Source organism: Drosophila pseudoobscura, chromosome X, assembly GCF_009870125.1.
Source record: "Drosophila pseudoobscura strain MV-25-SWS-2005 chromosome X, UCI_Dpse_MV25, whole genome shotgun sequence".
In the NCBI taxonomy this organism is placed as follows: Eukaryota; Metazoa; Arthropoda; class Insecta; order Diptera; family Drosophilidae; genus Drosophila; species Drosophila pseudoobscura.
This window is the reverse complement of record NC_046683.1, coordinates 40,507,774-40,535,756: the sequence shown is the minus strand read 5'-3', so window position 1 is coordinate 40,535,756 and position 27,983 is coordinate 40,507,774. Positions and strand designations below refer to the sequence as shown.

At 48.7% G+C, this 27,983-nt stretch overlaps 1 protein-coding gene across 3 annotated transcripts; it reads left to right on the top strand.

The window, feature by feature from the left end:
• Nucleotides 1-16,227: 16,227 nt before the first annotated feature.
• Mur2B (Mucin related 2B) lies at nucleotides 16,228-22,890 on the top strand. Of its 3 annotated transcripts, XM_033383354.1 has the most exons (6): nucleotides 16,228-16,766; nucleotides 16,834-16,947; nucleotides 17,033-19,372; nucleotides 19,658-20,147; nucleotides 20,234-22,555; nucleotides 22,634-22,890. In XM_033383354.1, the coding sequence occupies exons 1-6, from the start codon at nucleotides 16,491-16,493 to the stop codon at nucleotides 22,768-22,770; spliced, it is 5,679 nt and encodes a 1,892-aa protein (XP_033239245.1). In that variant the 5' UTR covers nucleotides 16,228-16,490; the 3' UTR covers nucleotides 22,771-22,890. The 3 variants fall into 3 exon arrangements, with proteins under 3 accessions (XP_033239245.1, XP_015041145.2, XP_002133610.2); XM_015185659.2 differs by having other exon boundaries at nucleotides 16,229-16,766; nucleotides 17,033-20,147; XM_002133574.3 differs by having other exon boundaries at nucleotides 16,238-16,766; nucleotides 17,033-20,147; nucleotides 22,430-22,555.
• Nucleotides 22,891-27,983: the final 5,093 nt, after the last annotated feature.

Genomic DNA, 27,983 nt, shown 5'->3' with positions numbered 1-27,983 from the left:
AGTGGAAATTATATAAAAATGCGCTAAAATCGGCTCCACACCATACACACACAGTCGCGGATGGAGAGAGAGATAGAGAGAGGGACACACATACACAGACACACACACGCACAGTTAGGAATTTGCTATATACGCGCGGGAGAGTACAGTTTGTGGATTTTGTGCTGCCTACTTTCGGGCGTCGCCACGAGTGTGAGCAGTCCAACCAGCCGCCGAGGGTGTGAGAGTAAGAGAGAGGGTGCATGTGCGAGTGTGAGTGCGAGGGCACGTAATATGTTTGTTTAATAGGCCTAGAGCGCGGCTTAATTTGCATTCGCGTGTGTGCGAATGTGAGTGTGGCAATGCATCAATATTGTAGACCCTGTTCTGCCTCCGCCTCTGCTTCTGCCTCTGCTCTGCTGTCATGTATTGTCCATAATCACATAACATCCCACACACACATTGTCTGACTAATGTATGCAAATTATAATTATTAAAATCTAACCGGCTTAGTGTGGAACGAGAAAAGAGATCGCTAAGGGAAATGGAAGGACGACTTGTCTAGTCCCCACTCAACTTGTTGATTGCCTCCGGCCGGGCTACAGCTGAATGTTAGCTGGGTTGCATCTATCAGGTACAGGCACGTAATCATACATAGAGATTCTCGGAGTTCGGAACTCGCAAATCAGCATCCAGCATCGGCTCTCGCTCGCTGCGTCATAAATTATTGTTAATTGCCGGCAAAAGCAAACAAATTCCGCACTTTTACCCGAAAAATGTGTGGCAATTTATCAGCAGCACGCATTCAACTGATTCAAGTGCATTTTGCAGCAACACCCCAAAAGGCATCCCTTCCAGCACCCTTCTGAGTAGTGAGGAAACGCACACCGAAGAGTAGATGCCCTTTGCCCGAAAAGAGTCGAATCAGGGAATTATCTCCCCGAACCTTCACCATTCTGCTATCCTCATCTTGCACCGATTTGCTAAAATGGGCTAGAAATGTACACCTACCCCCCGAAAGGGTATACTCGGATGGAAAGAAAATAATATATGTATGTTTTTTTTTTTTGCTTGCAGTGACAAAGGTGATGGGTAGATGGGGCTCTGAAATGCGTTTGAGTTTTCGCTCGTTTCAGCTTTCATTTAACTTTTTATGATTTTTGGGTCCCCCGACTCTTTGATGTGTGGCACAGCATACATTTTGCCTATTGTGTATATAGACATATTGGTCACCCTGCCCATTGAAACCCCCGCAACCCCACGCTACCCACCAGCGCCCCAGGAGGTGAAGGGGTGGGGTGGGGTGCAGTGAGTTTTCAACACTTTTGGAGGCAGATTGTTTTGGTCTTTTGTTGGACTCTTTGTCATACGCTTCCGCGTATGCATCTGCAATTTCAGCCTATTGTGGGATGATTCTGGAAGAATCCAGAATCGTGGATCTCCCTTTGCCCGCGCGAAAGATATTGTTTGTGTGCCCTCCCCACACTCCCTTCCATCAGAAAAAAAGAAAATTCTCGAAAAAACATCCTCTGGTGAGGGGTTGGAGCTGGAGCTGGGAATGGGAATGGAAATGGGCAGTGAATGTGGTGGTCTATGTACTCGACAGGGACCGAAATGCGAGTAACGGTAATGCAACAGCGCCCAAATATCACATTAACATCAACGACATGCTTCACTCTGTCGCTCCATCTCTTTCCCACTCTCTCCCACTCTTCTCTGGCTGTATGTGCGTGTAAATACATAATGTGCGCAAAAAAAGCACTTCGAAGGAGAAACAAAACGAAAAAGTAAAAAAATAAATACACATGGCAACAAAAAAAACTGAAAAAAGTTTAATAATAATGATGAAAAAATGACCGAAACTTTGTACATGGCTTTGCCTCACACATACACAGGCCCACACAGGCCCACACAGGACACACGCGTAAGGACAGATAGGTCCAGCCCACGCCCGTGGCACGCCCACCCCCACTGCCCGGCTGCCACCCAGTCCCCAATCTCCATCGTCCGCCCAATTGCATCGCACGCACGAAAATAAAATGCAAATGCAGCAGCAGCAGCAGCCACCCAAGGGGATGGGACTGCGATAGAAGTAGGGTTGTGTAGGCCGGATATGCTGTCCGCCATGAGGCCATTGCATTTTTGTTAATCACACACACATCCGCATACGCATACGCACACGAACACGCACACGCATACGCACACCGATGCGATTTATTTGGTTCATTTTTCCTCTTTTTGCGTTTCGGGTTTTGCTGTTTTGTTTTGCTCGTTTTCTCCACTGACATCATTTTTTTTCGCTTTATTTTGTGTTGTGTTTTCACTTTTTGTTTTGCTTGTTTTCTGCGTTGAGCGGAGATGGGGGTGCGGTGCGAATGTGCCATGATTCGGTGGGTGGGCGGCTCGTGGACAAATTACACATACGCCGCGTGGTGCATACATCGATACTGCATACATATATGGGAGATTCAGCGTGTGTGTGCGTATACCTGTGTGTGTCCGTATTATGAAAATGACATTCTGGCAGGCTAAATAGAGATAGAGAGAGAGAGAGAGGGAAAGACAGAGAAGGTGAGCAGGAGAGAGTGAGAGGAAGTGGACCGTGACAAAGTGCGTGAGCTCTCTAGCTTCCTTTCTCTCACTCTCTTACACCCATACCCGCACCCACTCCTGATCCGTACCCACTTCCCACGCCTTCCTCCTCCGTTGAAGACTCCATGATCCACTCCCCCTCCTCCTAGCCATCGAATGCTGCTGCTGCTGCCTTTCCTCTGTACGTGGGTCCGCATTTGATTTTGGGCATTAGTGGGAAAGGCAGCAGGAGCAGGAGCCAGGAAGCTGGTCTACATGAAGGTTTGTGCTCTGCCTCTCCCTCTCTACTCTCCACTCTTCATTCTCCTCACCTCCACATCTGGCAATTTCCATGGGGTCTCCCTGGACTGGGTATTTATCTATACTTTTGGATTATATTAACGTTAACGCGACGCCCCAGCATCAGGCAACAGCAGCATTCAGCGCTCTTCCTATTTTCTTTATTTTCTTTTTTTAATATTTCTTTTTTTCCACTGGTTGCGTGTGTGTGTTGGGGTTTTATATAAACAATAAATTGTTATGCCTACGCGCAGTTATTTATTTTGATTTTTGTGCAACTTTTTGTGCACTTTTTCCCCATTCAATATATGTATAGATATACTCGTATATTCATGTACTTATATTGTCGGCACATACAGATCAATACTTGTGCTTGAGTGTGTGTGTGGGTGCGTGTGGTGCAAAAAAGGCAGCCATTTTTAAAATGTTAAAAATATAATGTAATGCTAGACCCAAGCGTGGACGGAGTGTCCGGGCTGTAGCTGTGGAGGAAGAGGTTCGTTTCAGCCCTTTAATCGGAGCTCCCAAAAAGCGTGCAGGCCTCGACACATACCCTGTCGGCCACGCCTATGCCAACGCCCTCGCCCATGTCCAGGTCCACATCCACATCCACGTCCACGTCCACGTCCAGGATCCATTTCCTGGTCTCTACTCTGTTCAGTTGGGGGTTTTTTTTTGTTTCCCCCTGAGTTTCCATGCTTCTGCGCTTCGTTTTTTATGTTTACTCTGCTCTTAATGAAAAATGCCTGGACCACAAAAAATTAGCATAAACGTTTTTAATTGATTCCGTTAGCCAGGTGAGATGCAATTGCAACTGTCCAGCCAACCGCCACTGCCACTGCCACTGGACACCAGGCACTGGACATTGGAGAAGGAGAGCGAAGAGACATTGAGAGGGAGATCCCCATGGAAACTGCCTTGTTTTTGGGGCCAAAGGCCAAAAAGAGAAATCGTCGCGAGTGAGTGGCAAAAACAAATCCCGATCTCATGATGATGCGCCCAGCAAATGCGCCACACAAAGCACCAAAAACTTTCTACGGTCTCCCATTGCAAAACCTGAAGAATGCATCCAAGCACGCACACACACAGAGACACAGAGATACACAAACACATACTGACGCACTCGCCGATCGATCTTACATGATTTAAGAGCAAGCATCTCTTGCGCCCCCCTTCCGCTTTCGGGAGTTTCTACTGCGCCTGCACGGCCCCATGCCAAGCCATAGAAAGCTGTGCGCAAATTGCTCAACAATGCCACCACAGCACCACCACCACCACCACCACAAGGGAGCGCTACTAGGGGCAGGGGAAGGGGAAGGGGAAGGGTAATGCAATGGCAATGGCAATGGGCAAGGGGCAAGGGCAGTGGCAGTGGCAGTTGCATGCCTGCCGAAACTCGTTTGTGTGTGCCAAAAATTGCAAACCCACAAATCTTCTTTCTTCTGTGTTTTTTCGAGGCCTCGAACAAGTTTGTGCTGGGGGCTTTGCTTTGCTTTGTTTCTGTTGCTGTTGCTGTTTCTGTGTTTCGTTTCTGCTTTATTTTGCGTAATTTTTGTGTAATTTTTAGTGCCACTCACGATCACAAAAACCCACACATACACTACACTATACACCATACATATATCTGAACCATTGCATGGGTCTAAAAGTGGTGCTGCTTGCTGCTGGTGGCTCACATGTGTTGTTTGCCTCTGCTCCATGCCACTCTGCTCTGCTTCGCATTTCGGCAAATGACTTCACTATCTGGCTGCCTGCCCCTGTCTGCCCTCTTGCCCTCTGCAGCCTTCTGCCTGCCACAAATCCCCATTCCCCTTCTACAAACTACGCAGCGCTCGCTAACTGCGGGCTGTACTAAGTTTTCGGGGATCGGACTTGGTGACTGGAGTGAGCGAGCGCACGAACGAGCGAGGATCGGTGTGGAGTGGAGCGGAGTGGAGCGGAGCGGAGGGCATGGCAATGGGAATGAGGCGAAGCGTTTATAATTTCCAAAAACAAACTCGGGCGACGAACGCGCGGCCGAGGTTAACGGCTTCAATGCAACTTTTTTGAGGTTTCTCAATACAAGCGCAGCAAACATACACACACACACACACACACACACACAACAAAGAGAGTGCATATGTGTAAGTATTCATATAACGATCGCAGCTCAGCGACCTAGCGAGGGCACAACACACAAAATTTAGGAAGTAGCCTGGAGAGAGACGACAGCAACGGCGACGGCGACTTCGACTTCGACTCTGAATCGGGCTTCTCTTCTCTGTGTGTGTGTATGTGTGAGTATATGCACATTTCAAACTATGGCTACCTTTCCCCTCCTTCCACATGCATCGCCCGAAACAGGGACAGAAGTAAAGACCGAGAGAGCACGAGCAAGAGCAAGACCAAGAGAGAGACGATCTTCGACAAGCTTCGTTATTTAGTCGTTCGGTCGCTTCGGCTGAGTAAGTTTGCCAAAAATTTTGCCAAAAATTGTGCGCTCTCCCGCTCCCTTACTCACTCACTCACTCTCTCTCTCTCTTTCACTGAGTCATTTCGGAGCTCCCCGCTCTGCTGCGTCGAGGTCTTTGTCGTTTGCATTACATAGATCGCTGACTGCTTCTCTCTGCCCCTCTCCTGGTTCAACGCTCGTTAGCTCCCCTGCACCCGCACCCTCACCCGCACCCTCTGTTCCCTCTCTTGAACAGACCCTAGCACAGCTTTGCCTGCTTTTGGGGAAGACTGTACAAGAGAAGGAGCCAGCCTGTGACTCCGACACTGATTCGGAATGTGACTACGACTGTGACTCTGTGACTGGAGCATGCATGGGACTTGGACTGTGGCACACACACACTCTCTAATACTGCAGCTGATCCCCAGAAGGGCTGGCAATGGGAATGGGAATGGGAAAGGCTTCGCTTTCAGAGATTTCTGCATAAAATACGATCTTAGATTTCGGGTTTCTGTATTTTGGGATCAATGCACTCATGGCATTCGAAAATCTGGCTCTCCTCTATGAGCCGAGCATTCGGCTGAAAGCGAGCTTTGTCAGTCTCACTAAGTCCAATCCTAACAGCTCCTGTCCGCTGTTCCATGTACAGCGCTCCTGGAGGCTACACCGAGAGACTGAGCGACACACAGAAACGTCTCCACAAATCTTTGGGGAACTTTTAATCCCAAAAATTATGTATTCATTATCAATCACGCTCCTGGTTAACCGCCAATTTAGACGCACTCTGGCACTCTAACAACATCATCAACATGACAAGGACAATGAAAAACAACAACAACAAAAACTACCAACGGGACTAGGAGCGACGGGATTATGGGCATTAAATGATTCGTCACACCCCCCGAACACAGGGCCGTAAAATAAGCAAACAATAAACAGCGAAAACTGGTAAAACAATTCACAAAACTACCAACGAACGAGAGCGACCCGAACCCAAACCCAAACCCAAACCCAAACCCAAACCCGGAACCAGAACCAGAAATCCAGCAACCGGCAAGCAGCAGCCAGCATCACTCTATTATCCCATCAGAAATGCCGGAAAGTTCAAAGTTCAAAAAGGCTTAAATGCCACAAAAATCAACACTCTCTCGCATACACATGCACTCACACTCATTCGTATGAGGCCCAGGCACATTCATACTACACATGTGTGCGTGTGCCTGCCTAATAGAGCAAGAACGGGTAGGATGTCGGGTGTGGGATGTGGGTATGGGAATGGGAATGGCTTAGAAGTGCCGCCAAGAGGCAAACCACTTAAGTACGCCTATACGTCGTAAAATTGCTGTGAAATTTTCACACTACAAAACTTTTGCCCCGAAACCCACAAAAACTCTAACAGCCAAATACCCCAAAAACCCATACCCAAAACGCCCAGACCTGACTCGAAACCCAAATCGGAGCACGGAGGACGCCGGACGGGCCCGGGAGAGGACGAGTTAGAGTTAACACTAGAGCTCAGTGTTAATGATGATGAAGTTGTTGATAGGCGTGTGCCAGCCTGCCGGTGTGTGTGGCTGCAAATGAGCTAGATTTTAGGGCAGAAATTCATCATAAAATCACTTAAAATGATATTAACCACCCCTTGGGTGTGCCAGTAGCCAGTAGCAGGAGCAAGACCTGTCCCACCACACACACATGAGGCCATGAGGCCGGGCCCGCCTGTGGGATGGGATCGGATTGGATCGGGTAATTGCGTGTCAAAACTTCTCAACCTCTGACCTCCTGTTTGTCGCTCACGAAAACCCTTCCTGCTCTTTCCACTGTCCTCTGTCCCGTGCCGTCCTAATCCTTTGATGGGCCTAATCGTTGCCCCGCTTCCCCCGGCTATCCAGACACACACACACACACACCAAAACAGACAGGGACACACATACACACACACACGCATATCATGCTAATTTGCGGACAGCCGCCTTCGTTTGACTTGGCTTCCGGTTCTTGTTCGGATAACGGCAACCGGACACCCCATAAAAACTTGGACCCGGCCATCGGGGTGCGGGGTGCGGGTTGCAGACCTTATGCTCACTCATGTCAGCAGTGGGCTGGGCGAAGGGGCAGGACAAGGGGCAGGGCGAGTGTGGCAGGCCAACAGCAACAAAAGTGGCATAAAAGTGTTCAAATCATTTTAGGGTTAATTTCCGCCTCCTTGGGACACGACACACACAAGCGCTGACTGCGCCTCCCCCCCTTCGGATGGATCCTTGAAGAAGTTGGCGCTCTGCTAATTAATTCACATGATACCTGGGAGACGCTGTCGCTACCCACTACCCGCTTCCTACTACCCGCTACCCGTTGGAAGCTGTGGGTGGTGGTGTATCTATCATTTAAAAGCCACATCATGCGCTACGTTGGGAAACTTACCCAAGAGTGAAATTGTTTGACGCAGCACGCATCGCACGACGCACGACGTACAAGGGCAACCCTTACCCAAGGACCTTACCTCATCCCTTAGCACCCACAAGCTAAACACATTTGTGGGTCAGTCAATCTACGACGTGCTGGGCGACGAGTGTGGAGAAATCCGAGAGTTTCACTCTTGAATTTCTAATAAATTCATGGGCCAAGGACAAGGGGCAAGAGACCAGGACCAGGGCCAGGGCCAGGGGCCCGAGCAGGAGCACGAGCAGGGGGCCGTAGTGTGGGTCTGTCTTTGGGAAAGCTGTTTAAGAGTGCTTTTGGGTGTCTCTCCCACATATCCACCCATCTACTTTGCCCACTTTCTCTCGCCCCCTTCTCTAGCTTGTCTGCCCTTCCTGTGTGGTTGCTTTTCATTCCTGGCTTTTGGCCTTCTGATGATTATGTGTGTAATTTCCAATTATGACTTCCTTTGACGTGGTTTCGTTTTTCCCGGGGCTAAAGAAGAATGCCAGTCCACGAAGCCGTGGGTGAGAGGGTGTGAGAGCAGCTGGTCGGACAGCGGCTGGGAGAGGGGGTGGCTTCGGTTAGGGGTCTTGGTCTGGCTCTGGGCTTAGGCTTATTTTATAAACTTGTCTACATCGACCCATGGTCGGTCTTCTCTTGTGTTATTGCTTAATTTGAATGCTCACATATGCTTTCCCCCAGGACATTCAGGATAACCCTCCCCGCCACAAACACTCACTCACACACAAACACACACACACACACACACATGACCGCAAAAGTGATTCACACGCTCCGGGCTGGGGTCAAGGCGGTCTTTGGGCGTTGGGACTGCCGGGGGATTGCTTGGGGCAAGCCCAAGACCAAGAGGGAGGGAAGCGCTCCTGCCTTTTTTGCCACAGCATCTTGGCTTTGCCCCCACAACGTGTGTCTGTCGCTGTCGCTGGGGCTGGGGCTGGGATCGTTCGGACTGGTCTGTCTGATAGCGAGGACGCTCCACGATGCTCCTTGTCTGCTGTCTCTGCTGCCGCCTGTCGTCCGATGGTAATCCCTGCTTTCTGGTTATTCCTCCGACCCCACCCTCAACCCATGTGTGTGTGTGTGGCTGTCCTGCGTGTCCGTGCGAGTGTGTGCCCGGGTGTCGCATTGGCATAATTTGTAGGTCATGCATATTTGGCATGTTTGACATGTTTTCTTGGTGTTTTACATGATAAACACTTAAGGCTGATAGGCAAAGGCAAAATAAAGCACACACACGCACACGCACAGACAGAGGATGAAGGACTCGAGACGCACGCATAGTAGCTGTATCGCTATCCGTGCGTGTGAGTGTGTGTTTTTGTGTGGGCTTTATGTTGGCTTGCGAGCAATTTCTTAGTCAATTTTGTATCGTTTGCGAAGAGAACTTAATTTGATTTTCTAGTGGGAAAACTTTGGCTTTCGGGCAAATGCGATTCCCTCGAAAGCGGTCAGCCCTTTAGACAACTCCTCACTCCACTCGCACCACTTACAATTGCTGCCTCCTGCCTCCTGCCTCCTGCCTCCTGACTGCTGCTCCTTTCACCTATTCGAAATTCCGACTCCGATGCGGATGCCGATGCCGATTTCGGGGCTGAAACTTCAATCAAATGCTAGCCGCACACTCGAGAGTGGGACAACCGGTTTGTGGAACATAATGGGAAACGAATAATGGGTGGAAGGGCTACCACGGGGTAGAAGGGACAGTCGATCCCTCTCGGAACAAGTTTTGTTAGTTCCGCGTCGCATCGCATTGCGTTTGCCGAGGCGTCCCAAGAGCGTAACATTTGTGCCCAATCAGGCCCCGTGGTCCAGGGGTCCAGGGATCCAGGGCCAGGGAGATGGACAGCAGTCCAGGCCACGTTGTAGGCGCATGTGCAACGGCGGCAGTCGAAAGCTCGCATCGGTTTCGGCTCGATCACAAGCTGCACTTTTCAACCCGTCTCCTCTCCTCTCCTCTTCTCTCTACTCCACTCAACTCGACTCCACTCGCATTGACTCCACTCAAAGTAGGGGAAGGGACAATGCACAGGCCCCTGCTCCATGCCTCTGCCATTGCAACTCTCAATCTTCGGAGCTTTCTATGTAGGTCGCTGCAATTTAATACTTGAACTCAAAGTGCTCTGCTCTCTGCATGTGTTTGGACTCGTCGCCGTTCCCGTCCCCGTCACCATCCCCATCCCCATCTGGGGCCGATTTCGTTTTCGCTTTGGGCCCAGTTTCTGGCTCGCTAATGCGCTTCGTTTTTCAAATCGTCCTCTCAGAGACCTCTGACAGAGGCAGAATGCAGTTTCTGGCCAAAACAGGTTTCGCCAGGGACAGAGAAACTGCAGTGGCATCTATCTGGATGGAGCTGCCATTGCCCCGTTCCAGGCTCTTCCTCCGATTAAGACATCAAACCGCAAGTCGTCGCTCGAGCGTCGATAACGTCCCATAAATTAGGCGACCCTTTAATCAACGACCAACCAACCGCCTGGCAGTATCGGGAACAGCTCTAGCCTGACCTATAGACGGAGAAACGTCTTGAGGGCTCAACAGGCGCCCTAAAAGATCCGGCCGGGGGATGGCCAGTCACTACAGGACACCCCAGGATAGCCCATATCAGGGCGGGCTTGGTCAGTGGGCAGAATGCGAAGCAGGAGCAGGAGCAGTCAGTCGGCAAAGATGTGTAGGCACACGAGTATTCCACACGATTTGTTGGTGCCTAGCCGTGACAACGACATCCACATAAGGACACGCGCCACGCGCACACACAAACACATAGACACACATGTGATGTGTCTGGTTGCCAGGATTACTGGGGCAGACAGATGAAGACGTGCCCCGGGAAGGGGGTGACTGCTTGACTGCTGCCATGGCAGCAACAGCGCTTAGCCTTAGCCTTAGCCCGGTCTTCAAGGTCACTCGGAGCCGCATTAAAGCTGCCTTAAAGCACCCGGCACCTCAGCAGCTCAGCAGCAGGTCGGCAGCCAGCCCGGCACCTCCCTGACAGACAAGGACGACTCGGTCGCACACACACACAGACGCACACAAAAAGACACACGCAGTCCCATACAGGACTTCGAGGCCAAGCAAGTTGCAACCTGTTGAGAACCAGAGCTCGAAGAGAAAAAATCGAGAGAGAAAAGCTAAACGCGAGAAAATTCCTTTTGGTAGAGAGACGGCGACTCGGTGACTCGACGGGATACTCGTACAGGAGCAGCAGAGACCGAAGCCAGCGTCGGCAGCAGAGTGTGTGTTAGGTGGGAGGAGGGAGAGGTGGGTCCATACCACCCACCAAAGGCAAACCTCATTCACAGCCTAATCTATGCCTGGGTCCTATGGTCAGCGGTGGCAGGACTCTTCAGCTTACAGGTGGTTTCCCATATGCGTATGTCTCTGTGAGTGTGAGTCAGTGGCTCGAACTTCGAACTGTCAGCTGGTTGGGTAATTAGAAATGTTCTTGAGTCCTGGCCCTGGACACAGGCCACCACAGACCACAGCTCACAGCACACAGGCTGGGCAGGATACGACCGGGAGGAGCTTTTGTTACCACATTCGGAGAATGACGTCTGGCATCAGTCAAGCCCGGGCTCGGTTTCGGTTTCGGTCTCTGTCTGCCACCTCCCCCCCAAAAGAATGGACTCTCAAGGTCGCTCTTGCCCCCCTACCCCCCTCCTGCACATCTACCTGTTACCTTTGTCCCTATTTCCCAGGCAGCCTTGAAACGTCGTTCCCTTGTTTTTTTGCTGGCCTGCGTTTTGGCGTGGAAATTTATCAGTTTCGCCGCACTTTCGCATGCCTTTTTCTAGCGTTTGCTTGGGAGCACTTCTTCTTGTTGTAGTCGCCGACCCCCCCACCCCATCACATGACAGCAGCAAAAGAAAAACCTGACGTCGATGCCGCTGTCGACGTCGACGTTTGTGAGCTGAAGGAAAAACGACGTGAACGCAACGAGAGTGAAAGTCTTGGTTGTGCAACCCACACGGGGACGTAGCAGCCGCACGCACTCACATACACACCCACACAGGCACACAAACACACACTTACACAGCGTTGACGTCAACGCCGACGCCAATGCCGACGTCAACGCCAACGCCAACGCGAGGCGAACGCCAATACTACTACCATCGCACACGACGAGGCTCCTTTTCGTTGTTTTCGTCTCATTTTCTTCGCCATTTTTTGTTCATTTTCCCTTCCGATTTTTTTGTTGCTTCTGCTTCTGCTTCGGCTGCTGCTGCTCCTGTTCCAGCTTTGGCTTGCCAGCGATTCTGCTGCTGCTGCTACTGCTACTGTTTATTTTGGTCGCTGGATTTTCCCCACGCCCCCCACTCAAACTCCCACTCCTGCTCCTGCCCCTGCCCCTGCACATGCTTCCTACCTCTCTGCCGGGAAACATTTTTCTTCTCTTTGGCTGGATGCTACTTTACTTTTTTCCTTCTCCACGCAGCAAACTTTTCTCAACTTTTTCTGTTCGGCTCCTTTCATTTTTTGCTTCTCTTCTGTTGTCAGAAGGCAGAAGGGGCAGGATGTGGAGCGCGCCTCTTAGCTGGATTTTACTTTGCCGCTCTCTTACGTGAATAGTTTGTTAGTTAAGAGACTCATGCCAAAAAGACGCCGAAGCCCCTGGCATGCTCTGCTACAGCTTTCTTTTCTGTGCTGGGCACTGGATCGTCTATGCGTGGGTGTTTACCTTCCGATAATTATTCGAGCTTTTGCTTCAAGCTTCTACGGTTTCTGACTCTGCTTAGTTCTCGATCGCCAGCGAAGCTTCAAACCGCAACTCAGAGCTTAAGCTCTCTCTTGGACGCAGGCGGCAGCGACGCCAGCAGCGATCGGCGAAGCTAGCAGCGATCATGTAGAATTCATGTAAAAATCATGTAAAATTCCATTTGGAGACGTCTCCGACATCCGAATACCCATTCAATCTGTATCCAAAATACAATACAACATTTTTAATAAAATCGATTAAATAGGTAAATATTTTTTGGACAACGAAAGTTTTTCACCTTTCCTCAACGGCAATGGGTATAGCTATAATGGTGCACATATGTACATACATATGTAGCGGGCCTATAGCTACAAATTGGTAAAGTTTTTCAAATTTCTGGAACGGGTTCTGTCGTCAGGTGGCTTCATTGGCAAATGCATCTCTGTGTAGTTTCTATGTATCACAATTGAATAGGAATTTATTTTTACTGGCTTATATGGTCCGAGGGGAGCTGCCGTAAGACGCGCGGCGCGCAGCCGATCCGAATGCAAACATGCAGGAAATATAACTGTTAGACTAATATACATACGAGGAAAATTAGATTTAAACTTACTAAGAGAATTAGGCATGCATTCAAAATACAAATGCCACTACAATTACTAATTACTATAAAGGTGAGTGAGGATTAGTAATTTAATGAGCGGAAGCGAATTAGTGGTGGATATAATCTGGTTGAGGAAATTATAATCCGACCATAATACCCTAAACAGTTCATGCAAGGAATAATTCGATCTACAAATTTACTATACTGAGTGTCGGGCATAAGTGTAGAGTCGTGGCCCTAGCTGTCCATCACGAATTTCAAAACAAATCATTTTGCCTGATAAATGAATTGACCAATTTTGAAGCGTAATTTGATTGCGTAAGCATTAAGGCACTTTTTAATAAGCTGTGTTCTTGTACTTTGTCCATATGGTCACTTTTCTTGGACAAGGATTCACGCTTAGTTTTAGTTCAGTGGAGCTGATCACTTTGCCAGACGACGGAGCCTGCGATTGTGATTTGATCGATTTAGATGTGAGTTCTGCTGTGTAGACAAGCCTCCCTCGCAGCTCTCGTCAGATGAGGAAAAGTGATACAACGATTAAGAACGTTGGGAAAATCACCCATCAGCCATTTGGAGAAATTTCGAAAGGTTTCGAAACCTGAACAAAGCATCTTGCAACAACTTTGAGACATGGTGATGGGGGAGTGTAGATGGAGGGATGCATGCCTATGGCAGGTGAATTCGATTTGGTGGTAATGAGGGGCATTACAAAAAAAGAGGTTTACTTTAATATTATGACGGAAACCAAACAAAAAAATTGATTAAAGCCCTACGTAGGCTTGTGTGTTTCGAATTTTAAGCATTGAAGCTCTTTTGAATTTATGAACGATGCTCCGAATGGAAGTGAGTACCTCTATCCTATATTGTAATTTCCACACTTGCGATTCAGCTTGCGATTGGTCTTGGTTGGAAAAATGCAGAATGATTTTCTTTGCGATTTTGTGGTTTCTTTTTGGAGAACATTGGATGTATTTTGAAATTGACTATTAGAGATTATATAATATTGAAAGATCATTAAAAAATGAGAAAATCGGATTATCAGTTTTGGAGATATGAGCTTCCAAAGTTGACCACTTTTTCCCAGTTTCAATCTATTTTTATGCACACACTGCATGATTGAGGTCAAATAAAAAGTAATCTATGTTAAGTATGTTTCATTTTCCGTTCGCTAATTTAGATGCATTCATTGTTAGCAATCTTCAATAAAAAAATTAACAACATTTTGGAGGAAATTAAATTTGTTTTTCAAACTTTCAAGCTTATTGTGTATTTTTTCAAATCTCACTTGATTTACAAATAAAGCTCACCGAGCCCCATGCAAGATTCTAATTTTTAAAATGTTCTTTAAATATATAAGAAGAATACAGAATCTAAAAATGAATTGAAATTCATTTCAATTTTTAATATCAAATTAAGTGAAAAAAGTTAAGCTTTGAAAATTTATTGTAAAGACTTTCATTCCCTCACACTATATGGCATAATAATATTCACAACGATAAGTGTCGGTATCTCTCAATATACATTTATTCAACATTCTAGATCTTGGCCCACCCACCGTCGGGCCTCTCCTCCATTTGCATCGCAGTTGATCTAGACTCTCTATCTCCATCTGCAACGTGGGAATTCCTGAGAATCTTAAAGAATGCAATGGCATTCGGATAGATAAGAGCAGCCAGCGTTTCAGCGTTTGATTAATGTATTTCTTGTCTATTGTCGATTTCAACGAGATAGCTCTAAATTCAGCTATCGTTCGGATATCACGTTTGTAATAAGATTATGTGATTACCTTGGGGGGGTCAGAACACTCGGGCGATTGTTGGCCCCGCCGCATCGTGGCGCATACGAAAGCCAAGAGTCGGAAATAAAAGACAGATGTTTTCGCTCGCGCATGGTGTGATATGGCATCGCAGTAGAACTGGAAGATTATGTGTGGATGCCCAGGTGCAAACAAATCGTCTCCGAACGTAAGATCACACCTATGGAAGAAACATTCTCATAGTTAATGTAGATGGCAGTTTGAAAGTGTTTACCCAGATTGTTCCCATGGCGTAAACTTCTGACCGCCTGAGGGGTGCACAACATAAAAATAAAAAAAAACAAGTTTTCTTGGAGCACGTATCTGCAGATTAGTTTTAGATTTAAGCTTTAATTTATCTTTACCCCATCTATCTTTATCTTTAGTTTACCTAGAAGATGCAATGTTTAGCCATTCTTTTTATAATTCATTGATATATTTTACATCTGTTTGTAGGGGAATAGTTCAGAGGCAGCTTGGGACGTTGTTTTTGTTCAATCAAAACCCAGTCTTTGAATGATGTCTACATGCATGAATGAGCACAGGCCCCAAGTCACAACCAAGTAGGCTTTATCTGTTTTTTTTGTAGCTAGGAGTTACATATGGGAACGTGCCTGAGATTGCATGTTCTTACGTGGAGACAGACCCTTTTTTCTAACGTGGGTGCTGTTATGCAGCCGCAGCGAAGAGCAGCCAGCTCCCACCGCGAGAATTCGTGCCTTTCCGGGCCCAGAGTGCGAACGTGTTAAATGACGCACGAACCGCCAAAATATTTTGGTGCGTAATTCCCGCCTACTCGTCGTAAGTACGTGAAAGAATCGTAAACAATTACGAGTTTTGTGGGCTACATGTTGACTAACCTTGAGATGGAAAATGCGGAGGCGATGCATTTACATCTTTTCATCTGCCTCATGGATGCTGCTAGTGCTACTGGCTATTTTTGCCGCCGGGTTTTCAAGATTTTTTTCTGGATGAATCGACAGATGTTAACATTTTATTTTAATCGCAGTGCAGACTTTGCATTGGTTCCGCGTTGGCCAACTCCATTGATCACGTCTGGAACGGATTACTCATGCCAGATCAACGCAATAAGACGGCACCGACATCGACCCATCTCCGGGACGGAAGTAATGCAGCCTCTCTCTTCAAAAATGATATAGTCATGCATTTTAGAGCGAGCGCTGCACGGCCCTGATATCACCTCACACCGCTGCCGCTGGGGCCCTCTTCCGGTCTGTGGGGCACGTGGGGAGAGCACCGCAAGCAGACCCAGACTATGCAGCCGGGGAGCGACGCTGCAAGTTTTTGCTCTAGCTTCTTCGACGCTCTCACTGTCTCGACGGGCAAACATTTCTTGTACTTAAATCACGCCGCTGCCCATTGGCATTTAAGTTATGCAATATTCTCGCAAGCGAGCGCACTCCAGAGACCATTTAAGCGCGTCTGCCCCGCTTGAACGCAACATTGTCAGACGAGAGGTTAGCGCGGTCGCAGCAACAAAGGACTAACAAAATAGGAAGGAAGACCCGCAGGAATAGAAAGTACAGAGGCCGGAAACGTGTTCGTCAGATGTCCCCAGTCGTTGTGTGATAAGTTTAGTTCGTGATCCACATCAAGATTAGTGTCTCTCCACCCTCCTCGCCAAGTGAAGTGGAAGCGAATTGAAGTGTCAGCTATGGCCCACTCCATCTGGCTGTTGCTGGTGGCCCTGCTAACCCTGGTGAACAGTCGCTCGATCCGCCAACTGCCGAGCGGCTACTCCGGCGGGCCGCAGCACCATCCACTGCTGCCCAACGGCTACTATGGACAGCCGTTTGCCTACCAGGCACCCTATGGATACGGCTACCAGGCACCACCACCGGTATTCAGTCCACCGGGCAGCTATTACGATAGCGTCTATGGCGTCTACAAGCCTTTCCCCGGAGGCGGAATCCCTGTTCGAATAGATTATGTAAGTGAAATCAGGAAGGAGTAGTTGCGCTTGCGGGAATCAATTTACATTTTGTTCTCTCCTGAAGAACAATCGCTGCTCGAGGAACTACGTGGGGATTAAGCCACATCCCGACCAGCAGGAGTACTACTATGTCTGCCAGCCCAATTGTGTGATCTTTAGCAAGTGCCCGAAACTCGAGGTAACCTACCGTCCCTACCCCAAATCCCTTAATCCCGTAAGCCGATCACCGCCTTCATATCCATTTGCATTTTTCCTCTATATAGAGCTTCAATACGAGCAGTGGTCGCTGCGTCCATCGGGTCCAGCCACAGGCGCCCCCCTGTGTGAAGGAAGGACGGTTCGCCCATCCGAGCGACTGCCGGGTCTACTACAGGTGCGACAAAAACGAGTCGTTACCGTGGCTCTTTGGCTGCCCGTCGGGGACCATTTTCTCGCCATTAAAAAAGAAGTGTATTCCTGGCGACGAGTGCCCATCGACAGAGATCTCAAACAGCGGCAGCTATATACCCGTTAACTGCGAGATCAAGTTCCCCGAGTGCACGGAAGAGGGCACCTTCCGGTCGCCCACCGACTGCGCCCTCTACTACACCTGCAAATTGCAGGAGAGTGGAAACTATCTGCAAACCCGCTTTAAGTGTCCCGGAAGCAACAGCTACGACCCGCAGCGAAGACTCTGTCGACCACAAAGTGAGGTCAGGTGCCATGATTATGTTCCAGTTCCACAGGTTCCCTACCCTCCTCTGCCACATTTCTACCCGTATCCAGCTCCTCCTACCCTTTACGAGGAGGATGACTATGACACGGCATCAGGAACAAAAGAACAGGGAAATGAGCAGTCTGTGTTGCAGTCCGGAAAGGTCGACAAGCCGTCGGTGAATGTTGTCATTCTTCCCACGACTACTACAACTACTGCTTCCCCTCGAATCTATCCTTCCTATGAATATCCACCGTATCAGTACGGATCCGAACCTGCAGCTGAGAGTCTCGTAGAGGAAGATTCCGCCACTATAAGATCCAAGCCGTCAGTCAATATAGTCGTCTTTCCGACAACACCAAAGTACACCAGCAAGGGAACCACCAAATACCAGTATAAAAGATACACCTATTCTACAGCCAAAAATAATGAAGTTACCGAGGCACCGGAACAGATGGAAACCCTCAAGGCTTTCAAGGGACATCTGTCCGAAAGAATTGTTATTCTGCCAACCTCCTCCACACCCGGCGGCACTTCAAAGAGTACAACAGTGAAACGAGAGAGCTCCACCGAGGCACCGTCTAATCCTACAATGCCCACAACGCCTCCACATTGCGTGCCGCCGGCTACACCAACTGCGAAACCAGCAACTACATCCACGACCATAGCTACTACTGACAAACCGGAAACGACCACACAGAAATCGACAACAACCATAACCACAACTCCAAAGCCAACAAAAACCACTCAAGAAACGACAACAGAAAAAAGCACCACTCAAAAGCCAACGACAACACGAAAACCGGCAACTACACCCACAGTTGAAACGACGACAACTCCGAAATCAACTACAACGATGAAGTCGACAACTATTACAAGCACCACTCAGGAACTAACAACGACAACTCCGAAAACGACGACAATTACAACCACAGCTCCTAAAACAACAGTGACAACTCCGAAATCAACAACTATTACAAGCACCACTCAGGAACTAACAACGACAACTCCGAAAACGACGACAATTACAACCACAACTCATAAAACAACAGTGACAACTCCGAAATCGACAACTATTAAAAGCACCACTCAGGAACTAACAACGACAACTCCGAAAACGTCGACAATTACAACCACAACTCCTAAAACAACAGTGACAACTCCGAAATCAACAACTATTGCAAGCACCACTCAGGAACTAACAACGACAACTCCGAAAACGTCGACAATTACAACCACAACTCCAAAAACAACAGTGACAACCCCGAAATCGACAACTGCTACAAGCACCACCCAGAAACTAACAACGACAACTCCGAAAACGTCGACAATTACAACCCAAACTCCTAAAACAACAGCAACAACTCCGAAATCGACAGCTATTACAAGCACCACTCAGGAACTAACAACGACAACTCCGAAAACGTCTACAATTACAACCACAACTCTTAAAACAACAGTGACAACTCCGAAATCAACAACTATTACAAGCACCACTCAGGAACTAACAACGACAACTCCGAAAACGTCGACAATTACAACCACAACTTCTAAAACAACAGTGACAACTCCGAAATCGTCAACTATTACAAGCACCACTCAGGAACTAACAACGACAACTCCGAAAACGTCGACAATTACAACCACAACTCCTAAAACAACAGTGACAACTCCGAAATCATCAACTATTACAAGCACCACTCAGGAACTAACAACGACAACTCCGAAAACGTCTACAATTACAACCACAACTCCTAAAACAACAGTGACAACTCCGGAATCAACAACTATTACAACCACCACTCAGGAACTAACAACGACAACTCCGAAAACGTCTACAATTACAACCACAACTCTTAAAACAACAGTGACAACTCCAAAATCAACAACTATTACAAGCACCACTCAGGAACTAACAACGACAACTCCGAAAACGTCGACAATTACAACCCAAACTCCTAAAACAACAGCGACAACTCCGAAATCGACAGCTATTACAAGCACCACTCAGGAACTAACAACGACAACTCCGAAAACGTCGACAATTACAACCCAAACTCCTAAAACAACGGTGACAACTCCGAAATCAACAACTATTACAAGCACCACTCAGAAACTAACAACGACAACCCCGAAAACGTCGACAATTACAACCACAACACCGAAATCGACAACTGTTACAAGCACCACTCAGAAACTAACAACGACAACTCCGAAAACGTCGACAATTACAACCACAGCTCCTAAAACAACAACTACAACTCCGAAATCGACAACTATTACCAGTACCACTCAAAACCCAACAACTACAACACACAAAACGTCGACTATAACAACCACCACAGTACAAACAACAACTACAACTCCGAAATCTACAACTATTACCAGTACCACTCAAAAACCAACAACAACATCTTCGAAAACTTCGACTATTACAACGACAACAGCTCAACCATCATCAGCACCATCGACAAAAACAACAAGTCCCCAACCGTCAAGTACCACCACACTTCAAACAACGACGAAAATGACCACCCAGCCGTCAACTAAGACAACTGCCAAGAGAACGACTGTGGAGATCCCAAGCACGTCCACTGCAGCCATTAGTACTCCGACGACCACTCCTTCGAGCGAGGAGACGACTGTAACAAAACCAGCCTGCCCTGATCATGGATCTACCGAAGGTAAGTGCAAAGAATCACAAGATTGTCCTAACATTTAAACCCTCAGGCAAAGAATTCCTAACCCACACATAACACTTACTTTACAGATACAAAGACACACATTGCATGTACACAACAAAATCAACTACAAGAACAAGAACCAATACAAAGACCACAAGAACTCAAAAATACAAACACCAACACCGAATTATCAATAAGTAAGAATCTGTTCGTTAGGGAGAAAGATTTGCAGGAGCATGTGGTAGCCCACAACTTCGTTTCCAGTGAACTGAACCTTGACTACATGGATGACGCGGCACTGGTGGAAGTAGACGGCAAAGCGGAAGTGGATGCGACAGTCGACAAGCGCACGACAGAGAGTCCCACAGAGAGTCCCACAGAGAGTCCCACGACAAAAGAATCCGCAATGTCAACGATGGCTGCGGCACATCTGCTGGAGAAGCTGTTCCATGTGATATCCACCCCTCCGCCGACCACCATTCGCACTCCCACTCCTAGTGTGACCCTCGCCCAGCTGGCCAGGCATAACCTGGCCACGTCCAAGCCTTTCATTGCCGAGTCTCTGCGGCTATCCATCAAACAGTTGGCCTCAACGCACAAGCGCTCAATTCAACAGAAGTCCGCTATGATGGTAGCGCTAAACTCTACGAAGGAGGATCACGAAGACTCCGAATATTATGACAGCGAAACATCTGAGCTCTACGAAGATAGAGCGAACGATGTTGTAGAGATGGAGACTACTAAAGCCATGGCTAGCACTACCTCAGCCGCTGTGGTCCCGGCTCTGCCCACATCCCCCCACCAGGAGCGGGTTGAAAGCACTTCCACTACGTCCAGGCCACTGCCGCATCACTCTTCCACAACGATGGCTAGTGATTCGGAGTACGCGGATAATTATGTGGACTCTGACTATGTTAATGATGAAGCTCAGCCCTCGGGCTTAGAATTGAGAAACGATGTTTTCGGAGAAGCGAAGAGCTTGGACACAGAAGCACACAAGAGAATGCTGATGAGGCTTCTCAAAGAGAAGTTAACCCACCCACAAGAGGTCAAGATGTCGACTACAACCACTGAATCATCTCAGAAAAGTTTTCTCATGAGTCTGCTAAAAGACAGGCTTAACCTACCGAAAGAGTCCCAAATAACAACCACATCCACTGAAACGCCTCAAAAGAGTTTCGTGATGACCCTGCTGAAAGAGAGGTTAAGTCGTCCGCAAGAGACTAAGACAATAACGCGACCACTGCAGAAAAGTTTTCCAATGAGCATGCTCAGGGAGGAACCTTCGGATCCAGAAGAGATTTCCACATCCACAGCAACACCTCAGACATCCACATCCACAGCAGCACCTCAAATATCCACTTCCACAGTGGCAGCACATAAATTGCCATCCACAGCAGCACCTCAAATATCCACAGAAGCAGCTCCGACATTCCCATTCCCCAGCACGGGTACGAATACGACAGCGCCTGCAGAGGATCCTGCAAGAAATTCGAGCAATCTCAGCTCCGAGTATTATGAGGATGAGGACTACGATTCTCCGAGCGATGCAGAGAGTGCGGACCAAGTGAATGCCACAGAAGGATCTGTTGAAGGCAAGAAGGACATCGAACAACGGCCAGGCACTGCGAAGCGACACTCCGTCCTACCAGGGCCGCAAGCGATCAGCACGATTTCTATTGAAAATGAACTAGCGATGAACTGGGACGAAGTCAAAATGCAATCTAGACCTGAGAATGATGGGTTTCTGCTTAAAGCGCTACCCATTAGGGGAAATCCTCTTGACATTTCCACCGCTAGTTCAATAAAACAAATACAGCCGCCCTTGGGTCTGGGTGCATCGCCAACAGAGGCTCCAAGAACCACACAAAAATCAGCAATAATAATAGAAAGCACCACATTAGCAACATCAACTACACCAATTAGAAAAGAAAAATCAAGAGCAGCTTCAAAAATAGCAACAAGTGTATCAACAATAGCACCCACAACAGATTCAACATTAACACCAATCACAAGCAGACGACCATCAACAGTTGATGACGAAAGTACAACAACACCAACAGCCGAAAAGGCATCCACAATACCACCAACACCTGAAATCAGAACAGAATCTGAATCAGAATTAATCACAGCAACAAGACACAAAGAAGTCCTGAGAGTAAACAGCATGCCTTGGCTGCTGGAGGCCCAGAACCAAACCGTACATCTAACGCCAATTTCCATTGCCACTAAGTATGGTAACCCAGTGACCCATGATGTTAATCGTTCGTTCAACCCCTTAGTGTCTAATCCTGGCGACTATGCCACCGAAAAGGTGCCCGAGCTCATCCTGAAGGTGTTTGAGCCCATCGACTTGAAGATTGTATTCTGCCCAAAGTCCTGCGAAGAGGACCACGACCACAAATATGGTAAGTCCAGGACCTTAGTCCGTTCCTCACTCACTTCCGACACACACTCACACATCCCTCTGGTCGCCCCCCTTGCAGACCCAGCTGATAATTATAAGAAGCCCAATTGCTTGGGGAGCTGTGACGATGACCATCCACCGGCCCACCACAGCGTAGATCTCAAGTGGAAGCCGCTGACGCTGAAGGACACCGCCAGCTTTCAAACCATCACGTAGACTGGCAGCACAGAGGCCGTAAGCCTAAGCCTCCACAACATTCGAGTTTGTACTTATTGCAATTCACGTATTTAGTTTACTTTAATTATACTTAATAAATAAATAATATTTTAAAAGATACGAGTACTTTCATGAATGTCAGACCATGTTCCTTGATACAGAAAATCGAAAGGTTATCCAGTGGCATTGAAGAAGTTACAGTAACTAAAAGAAAAGGTCTGCCGGCTGGCACTGATGCAGATGCCTGAATTCAATGTCAGGCCCAGCCACCTTCCCCTTGTCCGCCCCAGAATGCACTGGTGGCACCCCAACAGAAAGCAGTGGGAGTGGGTAGGAGTGGAGGTGGAGTGCACACCATCATTCGAAAGAAAAAGAAACAGGAAAGTGCTCTGGAGAGGCAGCCACCAAAAGAAGCAGTCAGGGTGAACAAAAAAAGAACTTTGCACAAAAAAGGAAAAAAGTGACCCACCATGCCCGAACGTCCTTCAGCCTGTGTGCGGGCAGTGGGTCGTGCCCTGTGGGTGGAGTGCTGCACATAGCGGGATGGTGCTGGTGTCCAGAAGTAGGTGCCACCTGTTGGTTGGTAAGTGCTGCCGGCTGGGCAAACAAAAGAAAGAAGTCCCTAACACAATCACCCGACGACAACAAGACCAAGACCAAAGTCGCATGCACCACCCAGACACACAGCCACCCAGCCAGCCAGCCTGCCAGCCAGCCCCAGCCCCCAAATAGCTGCTCATGCACATCCACACCATCATGCCATCAGTTGCACCTCCACTTGGGTGGGTGCACACATGTGAGTGGGGACGCGATGCAGCTACCAGGAGCCCAGTGACGACAGCAAACGTCCGCCATTCATGGCAGTGGGTGGGAATGAAGGTTGTGTGGGTGCTACTGTGTGTGGCAAGCAAAAGAAAATGCATAAACGAGACTCGGAGCTGCGTGTTGCATCAAATGGCTGTGCGGATGGGGGACGGGTGCGTTGTTTTTGCTGCAACTTATTGCTTTTGTTGTCTTCGGCTGTGGCGTGTGGCAAATAGAGCAGAGATCTGAATTGGCAAATTTCCCCCTTCCAACCATCACTGTTTTGCAGTGCTTACATGAGTAGCTTTCCGTGGCTCCCCCCCACTGTGCACTTCTAAGCTGTGGCACCATCAGTCGCTCTGGTGGCTTTGCTGCGGACTCGGGCGATTTACAGTTATGTGTGCCACAAATCGGCATCAAGCGCGCTTAGCAGACATCATCTTGTTGCTTTTGGCAACGGGATGTTCTGCCTAAGTCTCCTGTTGGCCATGAATTATTCAACAGTTCAACAGTTCAACAGTTGTCCCTTTCCGACTCCGTTCTATATGGGGTTCCTTCCCCCCACTCACCAAACTATAGAGTACAATTTGCAATTTTCATATAGCCAGAGTCTGATGTTACTTGAAATTGACTTGGCCTCTCGTCTTGTCTTGTCTTGCCGCACATATCTACTACCCACCGCATCAGCATCCACCCGCACAGCCACGTACACATGCTGCTGCTCCTTGTGCAAATCCTTTTTATGCCCGCATTATATAGTTCGCACGCATTTGCTGCCTGCTGCCTGCTTCCTGGGCGCAGAAGGACGAGGAAGAGGACTAGTACGGTGATGAGAATGAGGAGTGCCTGAGGGGCCGTCACATTTGGCACACGATGCGCGCGTCATTCAATTCCATTTCCCATTTCCCCGGTTCCACATTTCCACATTTCCATTTGCAGCGCGACGCCATTCCGAGAGCCATATAACCAAGTTCAATTACCTGTTACAGCCGTTAGATGAATTTCTATGGCCAGTACATGCCACGACTAGTTGAGTACAGTTCGTGCCCCGTCTCCCTCTCCTTCTCCCTCTCCCTGTCCCTGTCCCTTTCCCTTCATTTGGGATGTGCGATGTATGAGTGCGATGTGCCTGGGAAGGGTGGAGTAGATGTGTGTGTGGCTTTTTTGAATATTTGAAATGTTTTTGTTCGCGCCACGCCAACAGCTTCGACAACATCGACAACGATGGCTGAAAGTTGGAGCTCAAGAAAATGTAGACGGAAGTGAAGTGGAGTGAAGACCGAAGCGGGGGAAGAATAACGACACACTTTGGCACGCATTTGTGATAAACATAAATGAGCTTAGAAATGAACCCCGCAGGATAAGGCGTGCGCTCCATGGCACAAATGCCCCACATGCCCCCACGTTCCACGCCCACACACTCATGCATAGTGCAAGGATTCGGGGCAGGAGTCGAAGTTAGAAGAGAGACAGTGCGTGCGAGTGCGTGTGCGTGTGCGTGCGCGTGTGTGAGAGAGTATTGACTACCATACCAGTAGGCATCAAGTATCAGGCCAGAACAGAGCATTATACAAATGATATGACATTAGATAAGCCTAAGTGCAAATTGGCTTACAAACCGGGATTTGTGTATTCTCCGCCCGACTTTGGCGCCTTTGTTCTGTTCCATCGGAGCTCGACGCGGCTTAGCCCCGGCTTCTTGAAGCTCTTTTGCATGCCAGAGATGCTCATCACATATGTATGTACACATGTGCAGGGGAAAGGGAATGGGTATGGGAGATTGGAGATGGGAGATGGGAGATGGAGAATGGCAGATCTTGCCATGACAGATTGATAGTGCACAGGCCAAAGGGGGGGAGAGCCAGTCCATCGACCATGAGAGTCCATCGTAGCCTCCATCTTGCGATACCATTTCTCGGAGTGGCCCCGCTTTATGGAGAGCATTGCTTTTTAGCACCTTCGAGGGGGAGGGGGAGTGGGAGTGGGAGTGCCATCGTCAGCGTGTTCCACTAATGAGTATTGAATTGGCACAAGCAAGGCCCCCCCAACACAGCGGAGATGGAGAAGATCGTTTCTCTTTTTCTCCCCATATGAATGGATGGATATCTGGGTCGCAGTGGCCACTCAGGCCATTTATGGTTTCTTTTTGGCCACACGAGGCCAGGGAGTGTCGTGTGCTGTCCTGGCCGTCCTCTCGGGCACAAAAAACGGCAAAGAATAACCGTGAATCGTGTGCAGAAAAAGGAGCAACAGAAGCAATAACGCCAGCCAAACAGAGTCGAGGCACTGGAAAACAAAGCCAAACCGACATTTCCTCACACACACACTCACAAGCACTCATGGGGCAGTGGCAGGGACACACGGAGGAGAAGCAGAAAAAACTGCCAAAAAATTCGTCCTTGATTCGTTGCAGTTTCTTTTTGGCGTGCTCCGGCCTGGCCTGGTCTGGTCTGGTTTGGTTTGAATGTCGTGCGAGTTGTGAGTTTTCTAAAACGAAAGCAAAAAGATGCACACGCGGACACGGACACGGACACGGACACGGACGCGGGTACGGATACAGATTGGGGGTGGTGCTGGTGACGGTGATGGTGATGGTGATGGGTACTGGCGCCTGGGCTTGGGCATTGCAAGGACATGACATGGCTGTCGAGTGGAGATTGTAGACTGAGGACTGGGGACTGGGGCATGCAGCCAGCTTCAGAGTTCATCGTCATGAATGAAATTCCCCGATTCCCTGGGTGTGTGTGCTCTTGTGTGTGAATGGGTGTGCATGTGAGTGTGTGTGTAGGGGGCGAGGGTGTGCTCTGGTGTTTGTTGCTCGTCTTTTGGACTGGATGGCATCATCATCATCTTCGTTGCATACTTTTTGGGCTGCTTGGGCGCCGGACGCATTCTGATTGCTTTTAGCTTTTGGCACTCGTGGCCGCAGTCAATTTTTGTGCCAGATTTGCGGTTCCACTCCTTTTGCTCCTTCTTTGAAATAACCGCCTGACCCGGAAGTCCTTCCTTTTTGATTTTTTCGTGGGGCCCTGTCCAAGGGGGATACGGAGGAGGGGGAGAATGGGAGGCGCGCTTAGCCAATTTGTTTTTATGTGATTTCGCTTCGCTTCCCCAGTGATTCGCTCCACTTCGCCATAGCTTCCAGGAGATGTTACGAAGGGGCAGGGCAGGGGCAGGCAGGACGGACGCTTTGTGTCCAGATTTCGTGGGTGAATGCATTGGCTGGCGTGCTCCGGCGACCACTTTGTGTGTGCCCTTTCAATCACTCCGCTTTTGCTCTGGTCCCTGGTCCCTGGTCTCTGGTTCCTGGTAGCCGCCCCTCTGCACATGCATTCGGCATGCGCCAGGCATCACACAAATGGCAACAATTTGCAACTCACCGTTGAGTGCACCACCAGTGCACAGCCCCGCCTTTCCCCTTTTGAGCCTCCACCAAAGTGGCTCCCAAGTGGTCCTTGGAGGGCTCTTGAAGCGTGTCGCGCCCAAATCCGATTCGGGCTCTGGCTCGGGTATCCGTACCGTGTTTCTTGACCGCTCTTGGCCGTGCTGCCTACGTTTCCCCTGCCTACTGCCACTAACCATCCTCCTGTAGTGCTCTGTCCATTGCTGTTGCATTGGCAAACAAGCATTTGCCGCATTTCGTTTATATGAAATTGCATTAAGGTTGTCCTTATTATTTATTGACTTAATTGATTTTAAATATGCATAAAGCTGCGGTCCATCCAATATTTGTCTTTGGCTGCAAAGCGCAAAGGCGGCGTCGGCTTTCAATTAGCCGGCCCAAACATGGTCGCATGGTCACTGAGCACCGAGCAGCAGCAGCGGCGGCAGCAGGACCAAAGGCAGAAGGACGAGGAGGGTAACGATAACCAGGAACAGGACCTGTCCTCCATGGCACCCATGGACAACCTCGCGATGCGCTTCGTTTTTAATTTGCTGTTTGCATTATCCGATTTTCATTTTTTTATTTTCGATTTTTTTTTCAGAGCCCCCACGCACTGCAAATATTTTCCTTTCTTTGATGCAATTTCGCTAGTTTTCCACATGCCTGCCGTTCACTCTGGGGATGCACTTGCTGTGACCCCCCCTCACATTTTAAGTGGGAGCCAGTGTCACAGAGGGTTGGAGATGGAAGGTATCGGGCACATGCCACTTTGTTGATTAAACATTAATTTCGCCTCAAAAATGCACAATACCAATCGAGTAGCCCTTTCCCCAATTGGCCACGCGAATGTGCTGATGTCAGCGACTTGCAGGCGCTCCTCCTTCACCTTTACCTCCACCGTCACCGTCACCTTCACCTTCCCCTTCCTCTTCTCCTCTCCATCCTTCATCTGTCCTTCCTATTCTAATGCGGATAATGGGGCGGATACTACGAAAGTTTACATCCGCCCATTCGGAGCATAAAG

What these genes read in the sequence shown, in the direction of transcription:
- Mur2B (XM_015185659.2), top strand. Translation starts at nt 16,491, where the DNA reads ATGGCCCACTCCATCTGGCTGTTGCTGGTGGCCCTGCTAACCCTGGTG. An exon ending in TCCCTGTTCGAATAGATTAT is followed by an intron (nt 16,767 to 16,833) that starts GTAAGTGAAATC and finishes TCTCTCCTGAAG; the next exon opens with AACAATCGCTGCTCGAGGAA. An exon ending in GGACCACGACCACAAATATG is followed by an intron (nt 22,556 to 22,633) that starts GTAAGTCCAGGA and finishes CCCCCCTTGCAG; the next exon opens with ACCCAGCTGATAATTATAAG.